Raw genomic sequence first — 27,385 nt, forward strand, 5'->3', positions numbered from 1 at the left:
AACCCAGAAGTGAGCATTCCAGTTTGCGAACGTTCTTTGGAAACTGAATGTCCGATGGGGCTTCCACGGCTTCCAGTCGGAAACTGCACCTTGGTTTCCGAACGTTTTGGAAGTCAAACAGATTTCCCGAATGGATTCCGTTCGATTTCCAAGGTACCATTGTATATTTGCACAATGAGGGACTTGCCACATCCCAATTCCAGAGACCTTCTTTCTTTTTTTCACCACGCTGACAGCCCATCAGTACTGATGGTTGGCCCATTTCAGAGAACTACCACATTCACACCACACATTTAAACCACTATGATGCTACTTTAGACAATTTAAAGTTCCCTGCAAATAGATTGTCAAGTCGCTCTGAAATTGTAGCTCTGTGAGGAGAATACAGGGCCCTTAACAACTCTTAGCACCCTTAACAAACTACAGCTCCCAGAATTCTTTGGGGGAAGCAGTGATTGTTTAAAGTGGTATCACTACACTTTAAATGTACAGTGGTACCTCAGGTTACAGACGCTTCAAGTTACAGACGCTTCAGGTTACAGACTCCGCTAACCCAGAAATAGTACCTCGGGTTAATAACTTTGCTTCAGGATGAGAACAGAAATCATGTGGTGGCGGCACAGTGGCAGCGGGAAGCCCCATTAGCTAAAGTGGTACCTCAGGTTAAGAACAGTTTTAGGTTAAGAACGGACCTCAAGAACGTATTAAGTTCTTAACCCGAGGTACCATTGTACAGTGTGAATGTGGCCTAATTCTATCCTTCATCTATCAGTGCCATCTTTGAGCAGGATGTATTCTCCTCCTTCCTGCTGTTACCACTCCCCATTTGCTTACCCTCTTTCTCTGGACCGAATCCATACTATCAGTTAGAGGGAAAGGGAAAGATAAGTAAGTGGAAGCTGATGCTGTTTGTCCTTGCTCCTGTCACTGCTCTCTTCCTTAGCCTGGTAAAATCAGAGTGACAGAAAGGACAACCATCAGGGCCAGGAACAAGGGGAAAGAAATTCACAAGGACCCAAAAAAAAGGGCATAAAGAAGGGTCCAAACAGGCACAAAATGAATGAATAATTGGTGATGGAGTCAGGAGGATGACATGCAAATCCACTGAATGGGGTAATATATGTGTGTGAAGCTACTTTTTTGTCCTGAATGTTTTGCCTTTGAAATTATCCAACTTTCCCTGATGAAAGATGAACCTTGAGTTTGATGAGTTCATCAGTGCATTAGGATATAATATATGGCAGTGCAGCACCAGGAAAAGATCTATGCCTCATGGGGAAAGCAGTGACTATGGAATAACAAAACAGGAGGCTTCAGGGGGCAGGAACAATCAATTAAAACCACATGACCTTTCCCAGAAAAGGTCATCCGGACTGGGATATGCAACACTGATGTTTATTGCTGGCTTTTTCCTGGAAAGTTAAAGGACAAAATAGATATTGCTTAAGAATCATATCCCCCATCTGGTTCTGCTTTGCCTTGTTTATCCCTTCAATTTGTGAACTTTTGCACAAGAGACAGAATATTTACCTCACAAAGGACCTGCCCCATAAAGCAGCCTGGACCGCCTGCAGTCCAGTCTTTGACATACATCTTGCATCAGACCAAATTTAATTTTCTCCCATTGTGAAGTTTTCATTAAGGGTATCTTTTTATAGAATGTAAATAATGTCAAACAGAACTGGAGAAGTTTAAAAAACACAGTGAGGAACAACACAAAGGTGAGTCATTATTATTTTGAAATATTCATAGTAGAAATGTCTGCAAGTTGCAAAATAATGCTCATTGCATAAATCATTTAAATGCTTTTAACATAGCTGGGGTTTCATAGATTAATGACATTACACTACAAGTTTAAGCTTGCTTCACACCCATTGACTGCATAGGTGCTATGCATTTCTTTGATCACTTTACCTCAAAATATGGATTTTTTTGTAAACATTTTTGGCAGGAGAACTGCATTGCAAAATTTGGAGAAGTGAGAATTTGGAAGCATGGCACTGTTTCATTCCTTGTGTTGTTTCAGAAAGTATGAATTTGGTAGCCTTTGCTTCAAATATGAACTGGGGGGGGAGGGATTCTCAACCATCCCTAGATCAAAGCAGGAATCAGTGTTTGAATGCTGTAGCCAGACTTTTTAAACCGTTAGTCCTCACTGGTAGGAGGGTGTGCACACTTGGGTACCACTTCTGGTAGTAAAATGTCTTGGGCCAGCAGTAGTCAAAAACCTTGACCAGCACTAGCTGTAGATTTTTAGATCACTTTCATGATGAAAAAATAGAATTGTGGTTCTAAAATAGCTGCCTTTTTAGTGCTGAGTCCTAAACCTACTCACACACATGCTCTGGGATGATTAATATTTTTGTGGTTTTTGATTAGTTAAGGTCCCTTGTTCATAATTTCAAAGGCACTCTTGATTTATCAGGTTTCCTAGCACTATAACACCAGGGGCCCATTTCCCTCTGAAATGGCACAATGATTTTTTGCAATACATAATTACTGGGATTAACCTATATCCTACAAGATGTGGGTGAGAGAGAAATGAAGCCAATTGTCAAGGTTTACAGTCTCCATTTTTCTTCTCAACAGTCATACAGTCTCTCTCTTGGTATACTGTTAGTATTAGCAATGTCCCTTTGATCTTGTGCTTTTGCTGCTCATTTTTCTGAGCTAAACTACTCCAGAAAGAAGCTGTAGTGTTGGCACTCTATCATTTCTTTATATAAGTTGTTGCCTGATTTAATTTAACACGTGCTTCCTGGTCATATTCTATTTGCAGTTACAAAAGGAAACACAAAGACAACTCCTTATCCAACATGACTAAAAGCAGAGTTCATGCACATCAAAATAGATCCTATAAAACTGCATACAGTTGTGGGGAAAACACCAGAACAGACTTCCTAGAGGTCGGGCACTACCAGCTTTCATACAGCTTTTGCATAAAAGGCTTTGTGTTCATAGTTCTGTCAGGCTATAAGATGCAATCGAGACCAGCTCTCATAAGTATTAAGCATGTCAGGACATATGATGGCATGCTCCAGTATGTGTTAAGCTTATACCAGAGGCCTCCCATAACCTGTTTGGCAGTAGTTCTATGAGATGGCTATCAGGCACTTCACTTTTTATGCATATCCATCTGAGACCTTTTCAAATGGACATCTTTCTAACTTTCTGAACAAAAAATGCCACATGCATTTTGCTAGCAGCTTTCCTGGAGATGTGACTCTCTTAGCACTAAGAAGCTACCTTATATTCAATATATTTCACCTGTTATTTCCATAGATCTAAAGTCCCCATGTCCCATATGTGTCTTGGTTAGGAATAGAGTACTCTTGCCCAGTGGTGGTAGACTTCAGATTTGTAGGAGCTGCTTTGATTTTTATTTATTTTATATATTTTTTTACTAGCAGCCAAAGATCCACCAACCAGAGCCTGGTACAAATGACATACACTGAATGAAAGAATTCTGAAGCCAGAAATTTATTCTGAGTGCCCTTCCATGCAACAGTCCACTTCTGGTATCCCAAGCTTTCTGCATTTCAGCAATATGATTTAGGGTGGTGGTAGGAGGGGATCATTTTGCATATCAAAAATCCTTACCCATCTACAGTGGTGCCCCGCAAGACGAATGCCTCGCAAGACGGAAAACTCGCTAGACGAAAGAGTTTTCCGTTTTGGAGGTGCTTCGCAAAACGAATCTCCTATGGGCTTGCTTCGCAAGACGACAATGTCTTGCGAGTTCCTGCTGGGTTTTTTCCCTTTCCCCCCTTTTTCTAAGCCGCTAAGCCGCTTATCAGCTGATCCGATCAGCAGATAAGCCGCTAAAAGCCGCTAATAGCGCTAATAGCGCTAATCCTTCAATGGGCTTGCTTCGCAAGACGAAAAAACCGCTAGACAAAGAGAATCATAGAACGGATTCTTTTCGTCTTGCGAGGCACCACTGTACTACAAATCATCATGAGATCTACCTTAGGCCCACTCCTGCTCTTGCTCATACATGACCGCTCTATGCTGTTCTAAAGCTGCTAGATCCATAAGACTGAAAGCTTGCATCTCTCTCCATAAGCATAACTATGAACTACAATGATAAATCATGCATTGATTGATTCTCTCCTTTGCTTCTTGGATTAGAAACAACAGACTCTTAAATTTAACTAAAGAAGAGAGCTCAATATCGACTGGGAGACACAGTTGCCTTGTTCAGAAAACCAAAAGACTGGGACACGAGTCTTAGTTCAGATGTAACACTAAATCATAGGCTGGCACTCAAGGAATGAGCTGGGCTAGTCTTTGCACACGACACCCCCTTCTCTCTCCTCCTCTGGCACAGCCAACCAGGAACTTTCACCTTTACAATAATCAGAATTTCTCATTGATGCTGGCTTATTTCAATAAACCATAGTTGAAACTTACCTCAGTTTGTCTTGTTGAATGTAACAACAAACTATGATTAGTTGAACATGGTAGCAAATAGTTCTAACACGTATACAGTTTACATTAAAAACCCTTAATGCCACAAAATAAGTCAAACAGAGAACATTTCCTGCATGTAAAAAATTAGTGCCTAAGGGAGAAAACTAATTTAGAACCCTTCTCCCTGTCATGCCTGCATCACCCTGCAGCCTGAAGCAGTGCAGGACACACTATAGGCAATAGAAACACCATATGATCATGTCAAATGAGTCAAAGAAATCGCAAAGTAACTGCGGGGAAAACCAGTTAAATTAAAAACAAAAACCAACGCATCATTGAGTAGGAGCCTACATTCTTCTGTGTAAATGCTTATAATGCATATAAATTACCAGCATCCAGAGCGGGATCTTGGCTTCCCCTGTGCATTCGATTCAGCATTTTAGGCTCCAAACTGTCTTCTGGACAGTGATTTAGAATGGAAAAGCTTTTATCTAATTGTGAAACAGGATTCTTGCCAGACACCTCTAATGGATGAGATATACAGCAGGGCCTGCTGCCTCGTCATTGCTTTATATCCTCCTGTTTGGTGAAATGGGGGAGGGGGACACTTCTCCATTCAACCTCCCTGACTCTGCTTTTCACCACATAGCAAATGGCCCTCACTTAATGGCCTTAGTGGTTTTCAATTTGACAGGCAATTGCTTACAATGAGGAGTGCATACATGTGCACACTTTACTTGTTACTCAAAGCACCTTCATGGTTCCTCTTCTGAATGAGTCCCAGGAGTAAAACACTGGATTAGAGCCCTGGCTGTAGTAACTGTAACCGGACATCAAACACAGGCCTGTGGCTTTATTGTCTGGATAGGTAAGGATTAACCTCAATCTTTGTTCAGCCTGACACAAAGACAATTCAGGGCATTTTCACACATATGGCTTTACAACACTTCTTGCTTCAATCCATTTGCAATGCAAACAACACAGGCAATTTGTAGAAAAGCAGAGTCAACAGATGGATGTCACTGACAACCAGAAGGGGGGGAAATTGGTTCTTCTCATTGTCATCAACATAATGATGCTGCATTTGTGCTTCTGGTTAAGTACTGTCCCTTCTTTTCCAACTGGTATTGATATTTTTCTATTAAAATGGGAAAGCACTTTATTTCCTTCCTCAAAGACCACATTAGATCCTGTGTGCACTTCAAGTTTCCAAATGGCTCTACCTGAAGACACAAATCTCTGTGGTTGTTGTGCAGCTGTTGTGGCAATAAGTCTTATCCTCCCAGTTCCTCCTATCATTTTACTTTTCTGTTTCTTACGGAGAGTCACTCAAGGGTGCAGAAGAGTGGTGGACCCTTATTCATAAGGATGAACGGGATCTTGGCATGCTTACTGAACTAGTTTGCTCTACACAGTAGATCTAACTTAGTAGGACCGTGAGAAGATTTGTTCTTCGCTCCAGCTTGTGGTAAGAGAGGTGAGAGCTTAACCACGATTCCCTGTTCCACCAAGATGCTAAGCCAAGCCTTGGTTTAGTTCAAGGAGAATGACAGTAAATAGAACCAGGGAGGAGCCAAGTGGCTGTGAGCTCATCTCCAGCAGCCCACATGTTCACACAGTTTTGCTAAACCAAAGTTTGGCCTACCATGCCATCTAAACCAACCTGTTGTCTGCATGGCCTAAAAGGGGTAACCATAATCTTTAGAAAATTTACCAGCTGTAACCACCCTCATGCCTTACTCCCCGCAATTTTTAAAAAGGAGGAGTGATGAATTAAAAATGAATAATAATGCATAATATTGGAAATAAAAAACACATGCATTTTTTAATACTCTCATAACTAACATATCTTGAGATCTGAGTGTGCCAAAGAGGCTCACAACACATTTTACACTGGTATTGCTTAAAAGGCAAACTTCATGGGCAGTCATTTGTGGCAAGCAGCTCCCATGCAGTTAAAGCTGTTTTCAAAGTGTGTTCAATCAGTGCTCAATCATACTCCTGGCGTTTGTAACCCCAAGGAAAACCCCCTGAAAAAGGTGAGAGTTGCTGGTTTGGTTCACATCAGTCCAAACCACATAGGAGTTGCTTCACAGACGGAAAGCTCTGCCCTCTAAGCAACAACTCCGTTGCAGAGAAACATAGGAAGCAAGCCAAAGAAAGCCAATGAGGCCACGAGGACTTCCAGCAACCATCTTTCAGCACCCTACCTCTTGTGCCACTAGCTCTCTAGTCTCTCAGCAAGCCAGGCAAATTAGGCTCTGTGGGTTTGAGGACACCATCTAGCCTACCCCCCACCCCCACCCTGTCACGTTAAGATTACCTCATGCAAACTCTTCTCATCAAGCAGCCATAAAGACAGCCTCACCTAAACATAACCTTGCATCTGAACACCAGCCTGTTTTCAAGCAACTGGTTTACCTCTGGGTCTGTGGAACCAGGTCTGCTTGAGACAGAATCCTTCCCCCCGCCCCCCACAACTGCAGGCTCTCATGGAGCTTGGCTGTGACCTGACAAAAGATGAATCAGATTCCACTTCTCTTAGGTACACTGATAACAATACCATAGCCTAGCAATCCATCCACCCACTAGGTCTGAACAACCCACTTAGGAGCCCCAAACCACGATGTGTAAGTCAGGGACATCTGGCACCCTGGAATGACTTCACATTATGGATCTGTTGCATGCTTGTGTTGATTCTATGTTTGCATAGATTCTCCTCTGCAAGGAATAAAAGGGCAGCTGCTGCCTCCAGGGAAATAGCTGAGTTTGGAGTCTTTATGTTATGGAAGAAATCATGTTCATCATGCAGCTCTCCCCTTGTGTTTCTCATTCTTGAAGGTCTGAAAACAGTTTCTCTCGGACTGAGTTGCTTTTAGTGGCATATTTTCCATGCTTCCTTCAAGAACATAACAATAGTTTGCTTTGTAAATTACTGGGGGAGGAAAACAATACAGCCCAAAGATTTTATAGAGATGGGAAGACAATTATACCTTTTATGCTGGTTGGCCTGCGAAAACAGGAGGTGGAAGGTGTAAAGAAAAACAACTAAAAGCCTTGTCCACAAATCTTTCACGTATCTGCTGAGATAAGGTCCATAACTCAGGGGTTAGAGAAGCTGTTTTAATTGCACAAGGTCTCAACTTCAAGAGAGACCTGAAATCTCAGAAAGCCACTGCCAGTCAGTGGAGACAATACTGAGCTCGATGGACCAATGGTCTGACTCAGTGCATGGCAGATTCTTGTCCCTATAATCTGAAGTAAGGAACCACATCCAGAAAAGTGTCCAGTCACAACTCCTGACTAAGAAGTTGGCTGTGGTTGCCCATTAACCACAATGTAGGGATGATGTTTCCATGACATGAGCAAGGCATCTGCTCTGCCCTGGACTGCTTTTCAGCCATGTGGACAATGCACATAATTTATGTATTTTCTTTCTTTTATCATAACGCAAAATCTGTCTGTTTCTGTGTCAGGTTTTTCCTTGCCATTACACAAAAAGCTACTATTAAAAATGCTCAACCATTTCATTTATTTTTTTGCAACGTTTTCAGCATCACTAAAGGGTGCAACCCTGAGCCCAGATCCACTGAATGGCTTAGGATGTGGTGGATCTTCAGCTCAGCTGGCTGGTTCCTGGTTCTGCTGAGCTACACCAGCGTAAGTCTCCAACCTTGGCTCAGCTGAAGACATACTGGCTTCAGTCTCTCATCCAGGCTTAGTTGGCTCAGCCAAGCACAGTGGATCTTAAACTGATGCAAGCCCTGAAAAGGGGGCATTCTGGGGCAGTAGTGAGGGTGGGAACACTGGGAGGGAGAGGCTTACACTGGATCCGAAGCCCATTCAGCTTGTCAAGTGACCTGGCAGCCCAGCATAAGTTCTGCTGGCAAAAGGAAAGCCAACAGCGAGGACCCAATCCTCAGAAATCAGAACCAGGCTTACCAGGCAGCTCCCCACACACTGCTCAGAAAGAGCACTTGGGATGCTGCATCACTCCTGGCCAATCTCACAGCTGCAGCAGGATATAAACTATGGCTTAGCATGATGCCCCAACAGGGCCAGTGATTTTCTATTGTCTTATATCTAAGACATTGAAAACCGGGGCAGGGGGGGTTAAACCTGACCAGAAACAAGACATATTCAAGGCAGGGAAGCTTAGAGATGCAAGATCCAATTGTGGGAGTAAAAACTAAACATGGAACTGGATTCTTAAGATGGGGGGGGGATTAAAAATATTTCAAGATACTGCACAGAAAGGAGTACAGTACTTGTGTGGAGCTTAAATATAAGGATCCCTTCTCTTGAAATTAGGACTGTGAATTATCTGGAAAAGAGCAAGATCCTATCCTGCTAATTTCCCCATTTAGGGAGAACAGTGTCATCCTGAATGACCACAACGATCACAAATTAATGTCAGCACAAAAATCACTGCCATGAAAACCTCACTTCAGCCAGCGTTGACCAACATAGCTGCAAAGGCAGCCAGTATATGGCAATCCCCAATCAGACTCTTGCAGCCTGCTGGAATTCCTCAAGCCGCTGGAAGAAATGCTGCCCAACAGCTGGTTTCTATCTTCCGTGCTTTGGCCCACGTCATGTCTCCGAAAGAATCTTTTGCAGTCTCAGTGAGATATATACCAGCAACATATCAGCAAGAATAACGGACTGAAAGCAAAACTGCAGAGCAATCAGGCGCTCCAATGAGCTGCTTGTAAATCTACTAAAACGTGGCATGTTTCCACAATAAACACAGCACAATCGCTCTTGCTCTCTTCCCACTTCATCTGTTGGGAGGCCAGCTCAGCTGTGAATGTGCCATCATAAAACAAACCTGAAGCAGATACTCCACCTATTGGAGAAAATCTCTTCCTACAGTCCAGCAATCTTTAAAGCAATTTTGGATGTTGCCCTGACTTTCTGTAAAGTCAGCAATTTTAAATTTGGTACAAGCATGTCAGACCTGAACCCTCAAACTGTGGTTTGCTGTGGTTTTCTTCCCATGGGAACCTTGAGCCCCTTTGGGAGAAAAGCAGCCCAGACAAAGCAGCAGCAGCAACAACAACAACAACTCCTCTCTTGGGAATCAGAAGGGACCATCCTCTCACTGTAGCCCATCTACACAGGGCTTTATATTACCCCCCTTGCTTTACATTATCTTGGCAGCAACTATTGCACACCGCTCTGCTACTGTAATATCCTGAGGTTCAATTGTTTTGCAGAATTCTGCAAGAATAAAAGAAGGGTTCAGGAATTAGCTCTTCATTCTCCCCTCCTATGCCTTGCAATGTTGACATTGAGCAGTGTATGACTGGATTTTTCAAGGAAATTAGATTATCCCTTATTTGCTGATCTAAAAATTGTGTGGAAACACTGGTAAGGTCCTTTATCTAATTCTGTGGGGGAAACAACCAATTAAAATAAACCAGTGTGTTTTAAGGGCATAAGATCAACAGTGCAATCAGTGCACATTGGCTTGTAAGTATCACTGGATATAGAGGAACTTTCTTCCAAGTAAACACACGCAGGATCAGGCTGTAGAATAAAGGTTGTTTTCCCCCTGCCTTTTCCTTTTAAGGAGCTTTTAAAATTAACATGGATCTGGGCAAGAGGGCTAGTGAAATTTCACATAGACTGGTAGCATTAGTGGGCTTATTCGCAAGGCTGGCTTTGCTATATTTATCTAGATGCAGTCATAGCTACATTCCACAAACTCTTACTCAGCCTAGCTTAGCTAGGCTAGAAAGTCAGTGTGGTTTGGTGGCCAGAGTGTTGCACTTAAGACCAGGGAAACCAGGATTCCAATGTCTGCTCCCTTGACGCTCACTGGTTAGCCTTGGGGCAGCCACTTTCTTAGGCTTACCAACTGAACAAGACTGGTGTGAGGATGTATGATGTACGCCACCGTGAGCTCCTTGGAGGAAGGGCAGGGCAATAATAATTTTAAAAACTGTTACATTTAACAATTTGCTTTGCACACACTCTTCATAGTTCCAGCCAGTGGTAACCTACAGCAGAGCTTTCCAAACATTTTCATGCTGGTGACACACTTTTATAGACATGTATCATTTTATACTCCTGCCAACCTAGCAGTTCGAAAGCATGTCAAAGTGCAAGTAGATAAATAGGTACCGCTCTGGAAGGAAGGTAAACGGCATTTCCGTGCGTTGCTCTGGTTCGCCAGAAGCGGCTTAGTCATGCCAGCCACATGACCCGGAAGCCGTACGCCGGCTCTCTCGGCCAGTAAAGCAAGATGAGCGCCGCAACCCCAGAGTTGTCCGCGACTGGACCTAATGGTCAGGGGTCCCTTTACCTTTTTTATCATTTTGCCACACAGTAATTCAGTTTTACTAGCAAACTGGAGGTTAAACGAACCCTTTTCCAGCCCCGGGAGGAATGTGGAGAGCGTTTGTGCAATACACCTACACACTGCAAAAGACACACTAATGTTTCGTGACACACAGTTTGAAAAGCTCTGATGGAGATGGACATCTCGTTGGCCACTATGAGAGCAGGATGCTGAACTAGATGGGCCACTGGCCTGATCCAGCAGAATTATTCTTACGTACCTCTTCCAAGACACTCCATTCCATCTCTCCCATCCCCAGCAAGCCAGGGCTCTGTGCCCATCTCCATCTTCACTGGACTCTCTTCCAAATCCCCTCCTCTTCAGATTTTTTTGGTAAAGGTTTTGTTGTTTTTTAAAAATTGTGCACTTCTGCAAACCTTGGGCTTTTCCCAATCCAGTTGCTAACTCTACCCTGTGCATGGAAGGTGCCATTGTGGCTACATAAGGATCAACAGAGAATGAGTTTGCTTAGTGTAGAGGATTCTTACTTTTCATTCATTGTACAAATAACAGGTTACGACCAGATGTTGTGTCTGTCTATATTAATGTTTGCTGCTCATTAATTTCTGGGCTCAACTGATGACTCAGCCACACTTTCATGTTTGTTATTTTTAAATACAGAAGACAAGATAGAATATAATTTAAAATGTCAGAAACCATTATGAATATCAAATACGTTTTCTTATTAAAATGTCTTTGAACATGCATAATAGTAGAAAAACTGAGTTATGACAGAACAATGTTTTCCCCTCCTGGATTAAATTAAAGAAAACAGATGGGTTTGCTGAGCTTCAGATAAAAAGAAATTTATGGGTATGTGATGAGCATGAGGCAGACTGAACTTTGCAGACACTAATTCTCCAGCAGGCTCACCCAGAGCCTATCAATTCAAGATGATTTTTTCCTTCCTAAGGCCAACATGGTATAAATAACATCCAGAGAAGGCAACCTTTTTTCCTGACATACTAGTTTTCTATGACACCTCCCGCCTTGCATAGGGGGAACAGTCTAACACACAAACCTCCACCCTAGTCCAGCACAGCCTGATGTGAGACAGTCCAGCAAATGTTTTACCATTTGATGGTATAACCTGACACTTAGGCAAGACACCATGGCAAGAGTGGGGTTTTTTTGGTCCTCCAGATGTTGCTGAACTACAACTCTCATCATCCCTGGTCATTGGTCATGCTAGTAGGAGCTGATGGGAGTTGTAGTTCAGCAACTTCTAGAAGACCTTGAACTATAAGTTTATAACCAATTATTAGAACCCCAGTTTGTGTCAAGAGAAACAGGAGGCTTCGTGGAGGAAGTCATGCATCTATCATGTGAAGCTGGTATGTCTACACCGTCTTTTTCATCCCCAAGTCAACTGGAGCAAGGCTGGGTTTCATCTAACCTTTACTGATACGGATTAGCCAGTGTGGTACAGTGGTTAGTGTGTTGTGACTAGGATTGCAAAGACCCGGGTTCAAACGAGCCCCGAAATTACTGGGTGACCTTGGATCAGTATATGGGTAATCTAGGCATTCTTACTCGCACAGTTAGATGGGGCAGTGCTCACTGGCCCCTTCCCTTTCATCACATTCATGTCAATTTCCACACATTTGGGCAGAGGTTCTGAAGTGGGGAGCCTACTCTATTCCATGTGTTTGAGCAGGGTTCTAAATAACACAGGGAGCAAGCACTGGTAGAGTAGAGCAGGCCTCCCTGTTTCAGGCTAGGGCTGTGAGATGTATTGATACAACTGGTCCAACACCAGTTTGTAGACCACAATGCAAGAACCATTTCAAAAATAATTGAGCTGGCAATGTATTGTGAAGCACAGCCTTCAAAACTCCAGGGGGCAGTATAATTGCAAGCCCTCTGGGGGCTAGCTGACTGCCCTCCCTTTCCCATCTGATGGCAGAACAGTCCCACTCCCAGCCATGGCACCTCCCCGTAACCGCGGTGTCTCTATCAGATGCAGGAATTGTGGCTGGGCTGCTTCCTCCTTCTCCCTCCAAATGTGAGGGCTCTTCTGCCTCTAAGAGGAGGAATTTGCGTTGCTCTTAGCACATACCTATTAATCTCCAGGACTGCTCCTTCACCCAACTAGCAGGTGACTAGTACAGTCTTATTGCATGAGGTCCAGATCTGGCTCCAGTGTAGTCTCTGTGGATCAGGGTTCAAGAGACCACAAAGCAAACAATACTGGACATTAGTACTTGTGGTGGAGGCAGATCTGCATCAGGGAAGACCAGCAAGTCAAATCATCATGATACTCAGAAAAGAGAACAGGCCTGCCTGGCAACATTTCATGCTCCAGAAGGTCATAACCACAGCCCAAAGGATTATTGGTCACCCTCTCCCACCTTTGGAAGAACTGTACGGTTCCCGTTGCCTTAGGAAAGCAAACAACATCCTGCAGGATCCATCTCACCTGGGATACAGTCTGTTTGCACTACTGCCTTCTGGCAGGAGGTATAGAAACATCAAGTCAAGGACAAATAGACTAAAAAACAGTTTCTATCCAAGAGCTGTGGCCTTTTTGAATGCTGTAACTCGATAGTGAGACCTGGGAGTTTGTGATGGGTGTGGGTGTGGGTGTGGTTGGAAGGTGGTTTGTTTGGTTGTTGCTGTTGTTTTGCTTTTGTTGTTTTTAAGGGATGGCATCCAATTTCGTTGCACTTGTGCAATGTTGCACTAGTGTAATGACAATAAAGAATCTATCTATCTATCTATCTATCTATCATCTATCTATCTATCTATCTATATGGAGTTAGGCACTGTCATTGGGAGAGTTTCTTCTTAGTGATATTCAATAAGCTTATTGCAGGTCTCGGTGGTCATCCTACAGAAAGAATGAGGAACCTGTGGCCTTTTACATGTTGCTGGACTACAACTCCCATTATCCCTGACCACCGCCCATGCTGCTTGAGGCTAATGGGAACTGCCTCTTTGGCCAGAGGCTGGTGATGGTGCACAGGTGGAATCCCACCTGACATTCTCAAGGTTCACACTCTGCTTCAGGCTCAAGTCCTAACACTGGGCCCTTTGAGGATCAGGTGGCTGCTATATTCAAGAGGTGAGGAAAAACATTTCAGGCAGGCATTCCCTATGCATAATGTGGGCTAGCTTTGAACCCCATGTCAAGCATATGCACTGGGCCACTGGAGCCTGAAGAAACACCAGTCCAGGATTCCTTATCTATCTTTCAGATTCTCCGACTGAACTCTCTCACATCTGGCAACACTTGGCTCACAAGACAGCTCTCAGATACCTTTTGAATGTGAAGGTATTTAACAGAGATGGTTGCAATTGTAAGATAAATGGGGAAAGGTGGGGCTGTAACACCTAATAAGATGACAGGTGGGAAACATATTTAGAAGCATCTGCTAAATATTATGAGGAAAGATTTGTGTTTGCCAGATTTTCAGGGTCTGATGCAGACATTTTGAGTTGCAGATGTATGTATCGGAGTTGCAGCAGATCTCTGACCCACATAGGAGTTGTGCACTTACAATGAGCTTTGGAAATGAGAACCTTTGAGTAAACCATTATAGGTCTTCCATTCTGAATTTTGGTTGAATCACTCATTATGGTTTTTTCAATTTTCTCCATCGACATGAATGGTTTGTTTTTGAAGCCTGGTGCCCCTCCTAACTGCCTACACCTTATTTGATCACGAATGCAGTGTAGCAGGCAGAAACTCACCAATCCTTATGCTTGAAGTCCTTTGGGGCACACCTGAATAGCACTGACTTGTAGAACTCTCATCACACACATACACACATCCCAGGGATGATGAAAGTGGCCTGAATAATGGTCTTCGACTGGTGGGTCCGAACCCACTAGTGAGTCATAACATAAGCTCTACCACTATGAAAATATATGGTAAACGATTCAGAAAGGGATCCCCAAATGTATGTTTGGGTGCAAAGTGGGTCCTGGGTCTGAAAAGCTTGAAGACAACGGGTATAGTTTAACCTTTTCGCATCTGGTGCCCCCTAGATGTCACTGGACTCCAACTCTTGTTATCTCTGATTACTGGAATTAGAGCCCAAAACATCTGAAAGGCAGATTGAGGAAAGCTGATATAGTTGGTGTGATGGTTGTGTTGAAAAAGTAGAGTGAGTGGGTCAATCTGGTCATGCAAACTGGCCTTTATATCACTGCTTTTAAGCCTTAAAAAGAGAACAATGAAAAATGGAATGTATGGTATATAAGGAACTCTACATGTTTAAGTTGGGAGAAAAAGGACAAGGGTTGATAGCTATTTTTAAGTCTTAATAACTGCTTAAAGGATAACAGCTTGAGGCAGGGTGAGGAATAATGAGTTGAGGTTGAAATGCAGCAGATGTAAGTTCAATATAATGGACAACCTCCTAAATGCAAGGATAATTGAACAGCCGATTGGATTACTCAGGAAAATTTGTGGGGTCTTTCCATTAGGGACAGCTAGAAGATTTTAAGCAGGAAAGGAGGCTGAGTTAGCAGACTTTCCACTCCAGCTATAGCCCTGTAATTATTTTTCTGTGGACCAAAATAAAGGAAGCTTATAAAGTTCTCCCTATATTAAGTTCACCTCAGATTTGGGGGCTGCAAATTAACTTGTCTTGTTTGTGGTATGCCACTGATACCTTAGCAATCTGCTAGCCTTCCTTTCCCCCTTCAAAAATTGTTTAACAATACAGCAAAAAAACCTTCTCAAAATTACATACTGTACATGCATGATGATCAGATACACACAAGAACTGTGCTTCATGTGATTCAGAGCCAGAGAATGTATATAAGAACCCCGTTCAGGAAAAGAAAAGGACCCTTAGCTCTGTTGTATGGAATGAACACATTCATTCCTCTCTAGAACAAGGCTTGAGTTGTGGGGAACCCAGGGAGTTCTAATTCTTATTAATAAAGAAGATAAATAAAAACCACATTCCATCCAATTGGTCTTTGTTTTCAGTCCCGCTGACCATTTTCCTATGTTGCCTATCCTTCCGTTTTTTATTTGTAGACTGCATTGAAGCCACTTGCCCTAGCCATAAGCCTTTTCCATTTCTTTGAGCCTTTCCCTGCCCCTGGCCCCAGCATCCAGGTTGCACTAGTGGTTATGTATGTTAATGAAACAGAGTACAAAAAATCATCTTGATGTGATGGTGCACACAATGGCCTTGTGATTTTTGTGGGTGCCGGCTGTGTTTCCTCAATGCCCATAAGTATTTGCACACCTTAATAATACGCAGCAGCAGCAGCAACAAGCATATGAACAGAAGGATCCTAAAAGCTGAGGCAAACTGTGCTTGGACCAGTTCTGAAACTAAATTTAGCAATTCTCCAAGTTGAAGAAAGGCAGAGCAGAAGCATGGGAGCAGAGCTAACCTACAGGACAGAAATGGGGTAAAGTCTGCCCATCCTTAATATTTTGATATACTTCCATTTGACAAGTAAGTATGTTACTCAATTTGATTTCTACTGACTTTTCATTTATCCTTGAATGCACCTTAAAATCAATCTCCAGCTTTGCTAATACAAAAACTGCTGTGCTTCTCTTTAAATTGACTTCTCAATCTAACAAGGAATGTTTGTGCTTCACTTAAGGACAGGGACAGATCCAGGTAACGATTGGATTTTATATTTTAAAAGTGGGAAGCGGAATGGCTGAGCCACTGTGTGTGTTTTGACTCAGCAGGTGCAACCTGACACCTGTACAGATTCTAGTTGAGCCTGATTCAATTAAAGTTGCAATCCTGCATGCAAGTCTGTTATTTCCTCCTATATTTCATATTACAACTGTGGCATTTGGACTACAACCATTTACCCTTTTTCCTCTCCCTACCCCCACCACACAGCAAAACAGCAAAATTTTGTATGCCCAATTTTGGAAATGTAAAAATCTCCCAACCGTTATGGAATGGCTGCAGAAAACAGTCTTGTAGATAAAGCAAACAAATGACTAAAATTGTTTTTTTTAATGTATCGAAAGATGGTCCATGTTTATACAATTACAGAATGAAAAAGTAGCAGAGGATATAGCTCCTTATAATTTATTTACAATAAATTAATTTTCTATCACAGTGTATTATTTCTATCTGTTCTTTCCCTCTGTTCCCAATACAAACTTATGATTCACATTTTCTCTTCATTTTATTATTGTGTACCAATACTAAAATGAATAATAATTATTTTTTTTAATACTTAAAATTTTGTGATGTTTTGCTTGGCCCAAATAAAGTTCTTCGCTGAACTGTGGATGATCTGCCCACCCCCTTTATGGACCCAACACAGCTTCCCTTGTTTATCTTCTGTCTGCCTCTCTGTGATGCAGATTTTTTAAAGGGCTGCTCACAAATGACAAACAGTAGGAGGAATAAGAGAGCCAGCAAAGCTGTAAATACTGCACAGTATCCTCCCCCCCCCCCACACACACACCCATGCTAGATTAAAAGTGCACCTTTCTGGACCGGTTGCTACTTCACGGTTAAAATGAAAAACAGAAGGTAAACCATGTAATGCATCATTTGACCTCATGGTGGAGATAGAGACCTAGAAGAACCCAATGTACAAACTAGTCTTCTAAGACTTCTGACAGACAAGCAGGGCATACGTAATTAGGGGCTCTTTCTCCAACCCCTCCCAATCAATGTCAGCCAAACCTTTCAGACAATCTGTGTTGATTTCAAATTACATCAGACCACAACAAGGCAGAGGTGTGCATGTTAGAGTGGCGACGTACCCAACATTACCATTCTCTGTTTGAAGGCATCCTCTATGTGAAGTGCTGTTCTGTCCCAAGTCTGGTTTAAAGATAAATAACCATAAGAAAGAGAGCAGAAGCCTTGAACTTGCCTGTCAACATTTAGCTGCTGGACAGCAGCTGGTCACAGTGTTCTGCAGTCTGGTGAGGTGTGCTCTATTCCTATTTGTAATTTCATTTTGTGTCTGCACTTATAAATCAGCATGTGCTTATTTTATACAGATCTGTGCCCTTTCCCTCCCTCTTTTTTTTTGGCAATATGTAAGTGGTCTCTGTAACACTGAACCACACACTCAAGTCAGCCTACAATGGCCTCTGAAGCAACAATGCCACTGGATGGAAAATGGATGCTTGCAGCTGTCACCCCAAATGCTAACGAAGGTTAATTTCATTTCACCACTCACATCTTCTCAGCCATGATATGAGATGGGCAACAGTCAGTAAAGGTTACCTAAAAGAAGGATGCCACCTCCCCCCTTTTGTTTCTTAAAATCCTTCCTCAAAACCTCATGCTTTGCATGAAGCCTTTGGCACAACCCCCACGCTGTCCTACTGTAAGAAAGCCACATGCTACTGAAGTAATTGTACAATCTTTTCTTGTTTATCCACGGATGCCTCCAGACTGTATTTTACAGGAGGGATTCCAGTGCATCCTGTAAATTTAGGATTGCACTATTCAAGAGGATTACACTGCTCTGTTGCCCTAGTGCAACAAATAGACACACACACACACACACACACACACCAACAACAACTGGCTTTTGCAGTTAGGAAACTGACGATGAAATGCACTGAGAAGTGTGGGATGGTAGAATGATGAATATGTATAAACACCCCTCAATGATATCAGAATGTGCGCTGGTTGTCACATAACTATCCTGCAAGTAAATCAGAACAAATGCTCCATAAAGAATGGCGGGAGGTGGAGAGAGATATATAAATTCCATGTAAGCTTTGTGAAAGCAATCCATGGAGAATGCTCAATGTGGAGGAGGAGTCCCCTGCCTCCCCTTTCCATATTGCTTCCCTGTGTCCAATTTTGGATGAGAAAATCCTTGGGGCAATACAGTGGTGCCTCGCAAGACGAAAAGAATTCGTTCCGTGAGTCTTTTTGTCTTGCGATGTTTTTCGTCTTGCGAAGCATGGTCCGTCGCAACTGCGCCTCTTCAAGCGGCTTTAAAAAAAAAGCGCAAGACGTTTTCGTCTTGCGAAGCAAGCCCATAGGGAAATTCATCTAGCGAAGCAACGCAAAAACGGAAACCCGTTTCGTCTAGCGAGTTTTTCGTCTTGCGAGGCATTCGTCTTGCGGGGCACCACTGTACTCTGCTTGTATACTGTGATGTGCCATGCACATTGTTAGCATATATGTAGAAGGCCTTCCAGTTGTTAGCAGAGGTCCTCATTCTGCTCCTTGTCCTAATCTGTTTCCATGACTGCTAACCTCTGTCCCGCCCTGGGCACATGTAGTATGAAATTCCCACACTTACCATCATTCTCTCCCGTCATCGCCACACTGCAGTCCCTGATGCACAGTCTGCATTGTGCAAGGAAAGTCAGATTTTGCAACCAGAATTTCCCCAAATTGCATCTCTTACTATTCTTGCACAAGTCAAAGAACATTTTCAAAAGCACTAATTATAATTACTTACAGGCACTCTGGTTCTGAGAAATGTGATGCAGTACTATCTCCAAAAACTGTAATCTGGAATAGGACCCATTGGTAGACCTACCAAGTGCTAGAGAGGCCTAGGAGGAAATTTCTAAGAGGTAAACATTCTGCTTTGGCTTTTCTTTCAGCCAAGTTTTCTGATATTCATCGGCACAGAAAGGTGAGTGCATCTGATGTTATAGTCTAGCGCTTAACAGTGATTGGTATCTGTGATGCTGCCGATTAACACTTGTCTCATCTCCTTCAAATAATGTTTCCTGGACTATCTTTTCCTCAGCAGAGGGTTATCTGGAGCACAAAGCAGTGAGTCACAACCACACCATACATTGAAAACACTCTTCTACCTCTTCAGACTGCCATGGCTTCCCCCAGAGAATCCCCAGAAACTGTAGTTTGTTAAGAGTGCTGAGTGTTGTTAAGAGACCCCTCACAGAGCTACAATTGCCAGTGCCCCTCACAGAGCTACAATTGCCAGTGCCCTTAACAAACTACAGTTCCCAGAATTCTTTCGAGGGGGGGGGCAACCATGATTTTTACAGCAGTAGAAGAATGCTTTAAATGTATGGTGTGGATGTGACCATAGACAAGGAAGCAACAGCAGAACATGCATGGTGGGGCTAAGCCACACTTCTGACACAGGCGTCACTGTTGTTTATGCAAAGAGGGCTGGGCCAGGGGGGCAGTGAGAGAGGGGCCATGACAGCACATCTGCTGGACTGCTGCTGCCGTTCCAATGTTCTTGTTGGTGTACTAGCATGGCCTCAACTTGCTAATGTGTTTGCCCTGCCCAGGCAAGCAGCAGAGATTCTGGTATTGGGAGGTGAGCTCCAGCCCACCACATGCACTGCTACAGCAACAAATCCACCCATAACAAAACAGAAGCCCCGAGTCTTCCTGATATAATGCTCCCCAAACCATTCCAGTGACAACTTATTATGAACACTCAAAAGTGGTTAAGTCTTCCACAGGACGTGTCGCTACTGCTTTGCTACGACAGATGCATCACAGCTATGCCTCTGGATTTTATTAACACTCCAGGAGCCATGCAAGACACCCAGTCTGAACTTGCCTCTCCCTTGACATGCCTCAGAAGGCATTTCCCCACAGCATCACCAAGATGTCTGGGATGCTTGGGCAAGGGGAAGGAGCATGTGCTCACAGGCCTGGAAAGCCGACAAGCTGAGCTTTGAAAACCTTCTCGGTGAATCATTGGTACCTGAGCACTGGCCAAGTCAAAGTGAAGCCTCTCAAAGGCATGGAGAGACACTCTAGCCTGTAGTGGTACATTTTAGACTCTGGACTTAATTGTCTGACAGACAGCTCCTCTTTAGATCATAAGGTGTATTTACTTCAAATTATGAACTTCAAGTATTGAAGTATTAACTTCAAAATGTGAGGTAAGTCATCCTGTGCATTGTAGGTTGGAGTGTCCCTTCTGTACATACGCCCGAGCAGGGGCCCCAGACTTCTGCTCCAAAATGTTGCCCTGATGGCTCCGCTGATACTTCTCCCTCTATAGGTACCAGTGCTTCCTAGAAAAAAATTCTGCACAAGTGATTGGTACACAACCTTTCTAGTCATTGCTGAAAAAATATGGTTGCCCTATGGGACTAGTGGACACAGAAGGAGGAGCAGGCATGCCACAGATTTCCAACTCACTTCCTCTCTCTCTCTCACCTAGCAGGATTTCAAAGCCAAGTGGCAAAAGTGCCTGGAAATCCCTTGGGTGTCGTGTCAAGAGCTGGTAATATATTTGGCATTCAAACTATGAATCATGCTTCCATGACTCTCTTGCCACGGAAGGATGTGCAAGAGATATCCTGCTTCTCACTTGTGTACATATTTTCTATATGGTTGATCATATTATCTTTCCTGTTTCTTGCAAGTTTGGCTCTGTTAAACTTGCTGCGATCTAAGCCAATAATATGCTGTTCTTACGCAACTCTTCTGCGCAATGCAATCAACGTAATTCTATTTAAATTTGAAATAAATTTGATTTTACTTGACAATCCTGCCTTTCTTTTAATTAAAAAAACCTCTAGCTCTTATAGTCTCAAATGAAAGCTAGAAAATGTGTAGTATTTGCTGAAGTTGCAAGAAACCAAAGGAAGTCTCAAGTAGGATATATATTCCCTGCACTAACATGCTGTCCTTTCCCACAATCCTGTCCTCACCCCTCCCTGATCCTAGGAAAATTGGTTACCCTTGGCACCATAAAGATGCTAATCCCAGAAAGGGAATTGTCCCAGGGCCAATTCACATATTCTCCAGGTGAAAGAGCATTCTTATGATTATGGGTGCTATTTATAGTTTTTTATTCTTGCGTTATGAATGTGATTGCTGTTTTAAATGAATTTTGTACTCCTCTCCAAGACTGATTCGATATGGGGTGGGATATAAAATACTTTAAACTAGTATGAAAGAAATAATATTTTGCAAACCATTCCTCATCATAGAACTCAGATTGAATCCACTGGGTAACTTAAACTGTGACTGACATTCTTGTTATACTCTAAATCACAAGTATTCATGATACTGTCAGTTCCATAATCACATGATCCTGTTTATGTGAACATTTTTCTTCACTGGATGAGAAAGGAGCAAGTCAGACTCATGCAACTTTGCCCCATCCTCTCTCCACTCCTCTCCTCTCCTCCCCTCTCCTCTCCCTGCATAGAAAGCAGTTCTTATGTCCCACCACAACGTAGTGGTAAAGAGTAGGTTTTCGTGGGGAAACAGCCAGGGTGGCAGGGGAAGAAGCACTCAGACATGGAGCTTTAAAGAGTGGACCTATGTCTAGAAATGAGGCACAAAAGGAAGTCTGGATGAGCACCTACTTTCTAAGCTGAGCTTACCTATACCTGACAGAAACTGATTACCATTTCCATATAACTTACTACATTTATATCCTTCTTACAGTGAAGAGCTCAAGGTGCCATTCACCTCCATATTAGCCTCACAACAACCCTTTGTGGCAAGTGGGGTGGTGAGGTTCGTGGCTGAATGGGAATTTGACCTATATTCTCCTCAGTCCTAGTCCAGCACTACACTGCAATGATACCTGTTCAGAGTGATTCAAGGGCCTGACTATAAGAACACATGTGCCTCTGGCTCCTTAGCTCTACCTATGCAGGTTGGTGTGGATGAGAATTATATTTCAAAACTTGTGGAGGGTACCTGTATGAAATGCAACACTGCTTCTCCCTTGCTTGTAACACAAATTCTGTGCTACATGCCATTGTGCAGTGCAATAAGAAGTCACACATACAGAATTGCCTGTCTTTATCACACAACTTTGGGAGTGGGTGATGCTTGAAAGGTCATTTCTTACAAGCACACCTCCACACCTGAGCAGATAGTTGATGCAAGATAATGGAGTGATCCCTCCATTAGCTTGCATAGGAGGAAAGAAGATAGTGGATCTCTATAAATGGTGGTGGTGATGGAGAATCTCACCCCAAGGATTCTGTTATCCTTGGCAGATAAGATTCCCCCAACCCAGTTTCTGGGTAGCCTTTTCTTTTAGCCATGCAAGTTAATAGAAGGATAGCTCTTAATTAATTTGCATAGGGGAAAGAAGTATCTGTAGCCCCAGAAATAACTGCAGAGTGTATGTAGTCACTACCACAATCAGTTCTTCTCCTCCGCCTGAGAAAAACTGAAGCTTTGGGAGAAAGGGATTTTGAAGGTGTGCACTGAGAAGCAGTGAGCCCCCCCCCCCATATGATCAACAATTGAGTTGTATAGTAAAACAGAGGATAAAACTTCATGCCTACAGATTCACTCCCACCTGCCTAAGATTAAAGATGGAGCAGGAGAGGAAGGTGAAGGGCAAAGGGTAGCAAACTGGTTGTGTAAGAACAAAGCTACTTCCAGCCGTTAACATGAGGCTGGTTCACATGGAAATCCAAATCAAATGAGCAAACAAAAATCACAACAGACTGGAAATGCATTATGTGCCTCACAAGCCAGAAAAAGCTGTGGCATGGGAAAAACCCGAATTGTGGATTGGACCTAAGTGTGTTAGAAGAGGGGAAGAGATGTTGATAAAACAGGGGTGGCTAACCTCCCCCTGCCCTGTGCTGGACTACAACTCCTATAATCATGGGAATCGTAGTTCAACAACATCTAGAGATCCTTGAACTAGAAAATGCATAATTAGAATTTGTGTCACAGCCAGGCACTCCAGTTTGATCATACACAGTCATACCTATTCTAAAAAGGACAAGTTGCAAAGGGTAAGGACAAATCTTGCAAATACAAATATTTTACCAGCTAAATCACTTGTACTAAACATTTTACCAGCATGTCCCCACCCTGCCCAGTACTAATTTGCCACAGCATAACTGGAGGGATGGATTTACCAAGCTACTTGCCTTGAAGGAACTGTTGCTTTCCCTAGGGCAATATCCAAGTGCAATACTGGGGGAAAGGGGATGCCAAACTTTCAGTAACATCTAAATGTCTTAACAGGCAAAACCAAGGGTAATTAGGACTAACATCTCAAGACATTTGGGAGCCCAAGGCTGCAATCCTGTGCGTAAACCACACTGAACTCGTCTTTTTTTCTAAGTAGACATACATAGGATTGCACTGTCAACTATCACTGAAGCAGTGCTAAAACTTTTGTAAATCTTTTTCACCCTGAAAATTGCTCACATTTTGCTGAAAATGTAACCCACAAAGCCGCTTCACTTTCCATTTCTAAGTACGATCTTTGTTTAAAGCAGCTGGAGCTGAACATTTGATACAGATTGTGACTTAAAAGTACAACAGGAAAACCTCAAGAACAGAATAAAGGAGTGCCTGAATCTAATTAAGTGTGATGACAGAGGACAGCCCTCTCACTTCCCACTCAGACCCTCTATGTAGAAGTGTTTATACATCTTTAAGACAAGCCAATGCTTAAAAGCTATGTTAAAGCAGAAGTTGAACATGACAACAGATTTACTTACATGAGGGTTAAAGCATGAAGTTGTCCTTCGTTTAAGGAGCAGCTGGAAAGTGTTCTGCTGTTTAGCTTATGCAAAATACACAAAGCTGCTATTTGTGTTTGCTCGGAGTTATGGGAGGTGGGCCGTGCATCCCAGCACATACACGCAGAGAACAAAGCCTACATGCATACAATATCTCTTACTCCCACCCACTGGTACTTCTCAGAATGAGGGACAGATTTGCATAAGACATCATCTGCAGCCAGTGATAACAGCTGAAGAGCGGAGTGGGACAGAGGGGCTTTAATATGTGATAGATGATCGAAGAGTGAGACCACACAGCCAGTGAATAAGAGAAAAAAAGGGCGGTGCCAGAGAATTCCTAAAACAGAGGAATGCATGTAGGAAAGAGAAAATTTGGAACACACCCGTGACCTACCAGACCAATAGGAAGCTGCTCAGTGGGAAGAGAACTACCCCACACTATGGGCATTTGCTCCCCCCTCACTAGCTGTGCAGGAAAATGTTCAGACATTATCGTCATTTGTTCTATAAATTAGTCTACACCCAACTTTCACTGGTTTTAGCCAATGAATAAAGGCATAACAATGATTGACATATAGGAAAGCAGATCCTACAAACTCCACAAACATGAAAAGTAAAGAGCGACATAAGCACAGTTTACTTCCTGGCTCCTTTATTTTGGTCTTTCCAGGTGGAGAACAGATTATACTCATATTGCAGTGGCTATGAGAAAAAGAGTTACACCAGCCTTGCAAAAGAAACCCAGTTATCAGAGCTATTGCCTCAGTTGACAGAGTGGCAGATTTGTGCCCGCTGGGTCCCTGTTTCCTTGCCTTGCCAGCTAGCTCACCACCCCAGCTCTTTCAAAGCTCTGCAGAACACCTGCTCCATGCCTGTGCTGCCTGAAGCAAATTTAAACTTCAAATTACCAGTAAAAAAAGAACTTCTAGCCACTACAGAATAATGGTACCAGCAGCACTCTCCTGGCCACCATTCCTCAGAGGGTGTGTATGTTAACTATGTGTGTGTGTGCGTGTGTATTTATTTATTTATTTGTTTATTTATTTGGAATATTTACTTGCCCTGCCTGGGGCAAATAATAAATAAATCCCAAGGAATCCCATTTATGTACTTACTTAAAGAAAAATATTTATATACTGCTGTATCATAAAAATATATCACAGCGGTTTGCAACAATATAAAAACATAAAGCAAACAATAAATTTGTAAAAAGTTAAAAGCAAAAAGAATCATAGAATCATAGAGTTGGAAGAGACCACAAGGGCCATCGAGTCCAACCCCCTGCCAAGCAGGAAACACCATCAGAGCACTCCTGACATATGGTTGTCAAGCCTCTGCTTAAAGACCTCCAAAGTAGGAGACTCCACCACACTCCTTGGCAGCAAATTCCACTGTCGAACAGCTCTTACTGTCAGGAAGTTCTTCCTAATGTTTAGGTGGAATCTTCTTTCTTGTAGTTTGGATCCATTGCTCCGTGTCCGCTTCTCTGGAGCAGCAGAAAACAACCTTTCTCCCTCCTCTATGTGACATCCTTTTATATATTTGAACATGGCTATCATATCACCCCTTAACCTCCTCTTCTCCAGGCTAAACATGCCCAGCTCCCTTAGCCGTTCCTCATAAGGCATCGTTTCCAGGCCTTTGACCATTTTGGTTGCCCTCCTCTGGACATGTTCCAGTTTGTCAGTGTCCTTCTTGAATTGTGGTGCCCAAAACTGGACACAGTACTCCAGGTGAGGTCTGACCAGAGCAGAATACAGTGGCACTATTACTTCCCTTGATCTAGATGCTATACTCCTATTGATGCAGCCCAGAATTGCATTGGCTTTTTTAGCTGCCGCGTCACACTGTTGGCTCATGTCAAGTTTATGGTCCACCAAGACTCCTAGATCCTTTTCACATGTACTGCTCTCAAGCCAGGTGTCCCCCATCTTGTATTTGTGCCTCTCATTTTTTTTGCCCAAGTGCAATACTTTACATTTCTCCCTGTTAAAATTCATCTTGTTTGTTTTTGCCCAGTTCTCTAATCTGTCAAGGTCGTTTTGAAGTGTGATCCTGTCCTCTGGGGTGTTAGCCACCCCTCCCAGTTTGGTGTCATCTGCAAATTTGATCAGGATGCCCTTGAGTCCATCATCCAAGTCATTGATAAAGATGTTGAATAAGACCGGGCCCAAGACAGAACCCTGTGGCACCCCACTAGTCACTCTTCTCCAGGATGAAGAGGAACCATTGATGAGAACCCTTTGGGTTCGGTCAGTCAGCCAGTTACAAATCCACTGAGTGGTAGCATAGTCAAGACCGCATTTTACCAGCTTCTTTACAAGAATATCATGGGGCACCTTGTCAAATGCCTTGCTGAAATCAAGGTAGGCTACATCCACTGCGTTCCCTTCATCTACCAGGCTTGTAATTCTGTCAAAAAACGAGATCAGGTTAGTCTGACATGACTTATTTTTCAGAAATCCATGCTGACTATTGGTGATCACAGCATTCCTTTCTAGGTGCTCACAGACTGTTTGCTTAATGATCTGCTCCAGAATCTTCCCTGGTATTGATGTCAGACTGAGAAATTAAAGAAATTAAGAATTAAGAAATTAAAAGCAAACATCAATAGACCATTGTGGAGGATGTACTCTTAATACTCTTAATTGCTTGCAAAGGCCTGGAGGAATACAGAAGTTTCCAGCTGGTGTTTAGAAGTTGGCACAGAAGGTGCTCACTGAATCTCTAGTGGCAAGGTGTTGCCGAGGACTGAGCCAATGATGCACTAAACCTCGCACTCCAGTGTGCCACTTTGCTACATTAAAGGAGCTGTTGTTTTCTGTACTGTACTTTTCTCTTTTTTTTACATAGAGGAGCATTCAAGAATATGATTTCTCCCCCTGGAAGTGTTACTCTTCAAAATTCTATCTGTCGCTTTGAAAAGAAGCATCAAGAGAACCTGAACAGCCTTTACCAAAGGTGTCATGGACTTTGAGGAAGCACGGACTCAGGGCAAAAAGGAGAAATGAGCTAAGAGCAAGACATGTTTGGCAAACCCTCACTGTGACCAACTCCCATCCAGAAACCTATGTCCCCACTGTGGAAGGATGTGTGGATCCAGAATTGGCCTCCACAGTCACTTACGGACTCACGGTTAAGACTGTGTTCATGGAAGACAATCTTACTTGGCTACGAGTGATTGCCAAAGAAGAAAGAAATCCCTCTTAAGCTTCACCATGCAGAGAATAAACAATCACAACTCA

The 27,385-nt window shown here is 43.0% G+C and overlaps 1 protein-coding gene and 1 long non-coding RNA gene across 16 annotated transcripts in view; one reads left to right on the plus strand and one right to left on the minus strand.

Annotated features, from left to right (window-relative positions):
* SH3PXD2A (SH3 and PX domains 2A) overlaps positions 1-27,385 on the minus strand; it is a 248,555-nt gene that overhangs the window by 98,462 nt on the left and 122,708 nt on the right. For 2 of the 11 annotated variants that reach the window (XM_082225239.1, XM_082225252.1), the window contains exon 1: positions 24,117-24,379. The exons of the other annotated variants lie outside the window; for them this stretch is intronic. In XM_082225239.1, coding sequence (XP_082081365.1) covers positions 24,117-24,256 — 140 coding nt within the window. In that variant the 5' untranslated portion in view covers positions 24,257-24,379. Of the gene's footprint in view, positions 1-24,116; positions 24,380-27,385 lie in introns of those variants that run through there. 11 annotated transcript variants of the gene reach the window in all.
* On the plus strand, positions 1,551-27,385 carry LOC309533719. Of its 5 annotated transcripts, XR_014220426.1 has the most exons (7): positions 1,551-1,721; positions 13,957-14,033; positions 17,498-17,641; positions 19,144-19,321; positions 21,352-21,432; positions 22,081-22,294; positions 26,994-27,385. It is a non-coding gene; the product is annotated as an uncharacterized lncRNA (long non-coding RNA). The 5 variants fall into 5 exon arrangements; XR_014220427.1 differs by lacking the exons at positions 22,081-22,294; positions 26,994-27,385 and adding an exon at positions 23,635-23,698; XR_014220428.1 differs by lacking the exons at positions 22,081-22,294; positions 26,994-27,385 and adding an exon at positions 23,635-23,698 and having other exon boundaries at positions 19,290-19,321.

This window comes from Podarcis vaucheri, assembly GCF_965113315.1.
Source record: "Podarcis vaucheri genome assembly, chromosome: 5".
NCBI lineage: Eukaryota > Metazoa > Chordata > Lepidosauria > Squamata > Lacertidae > Podarcis > Podarcis vaucheri.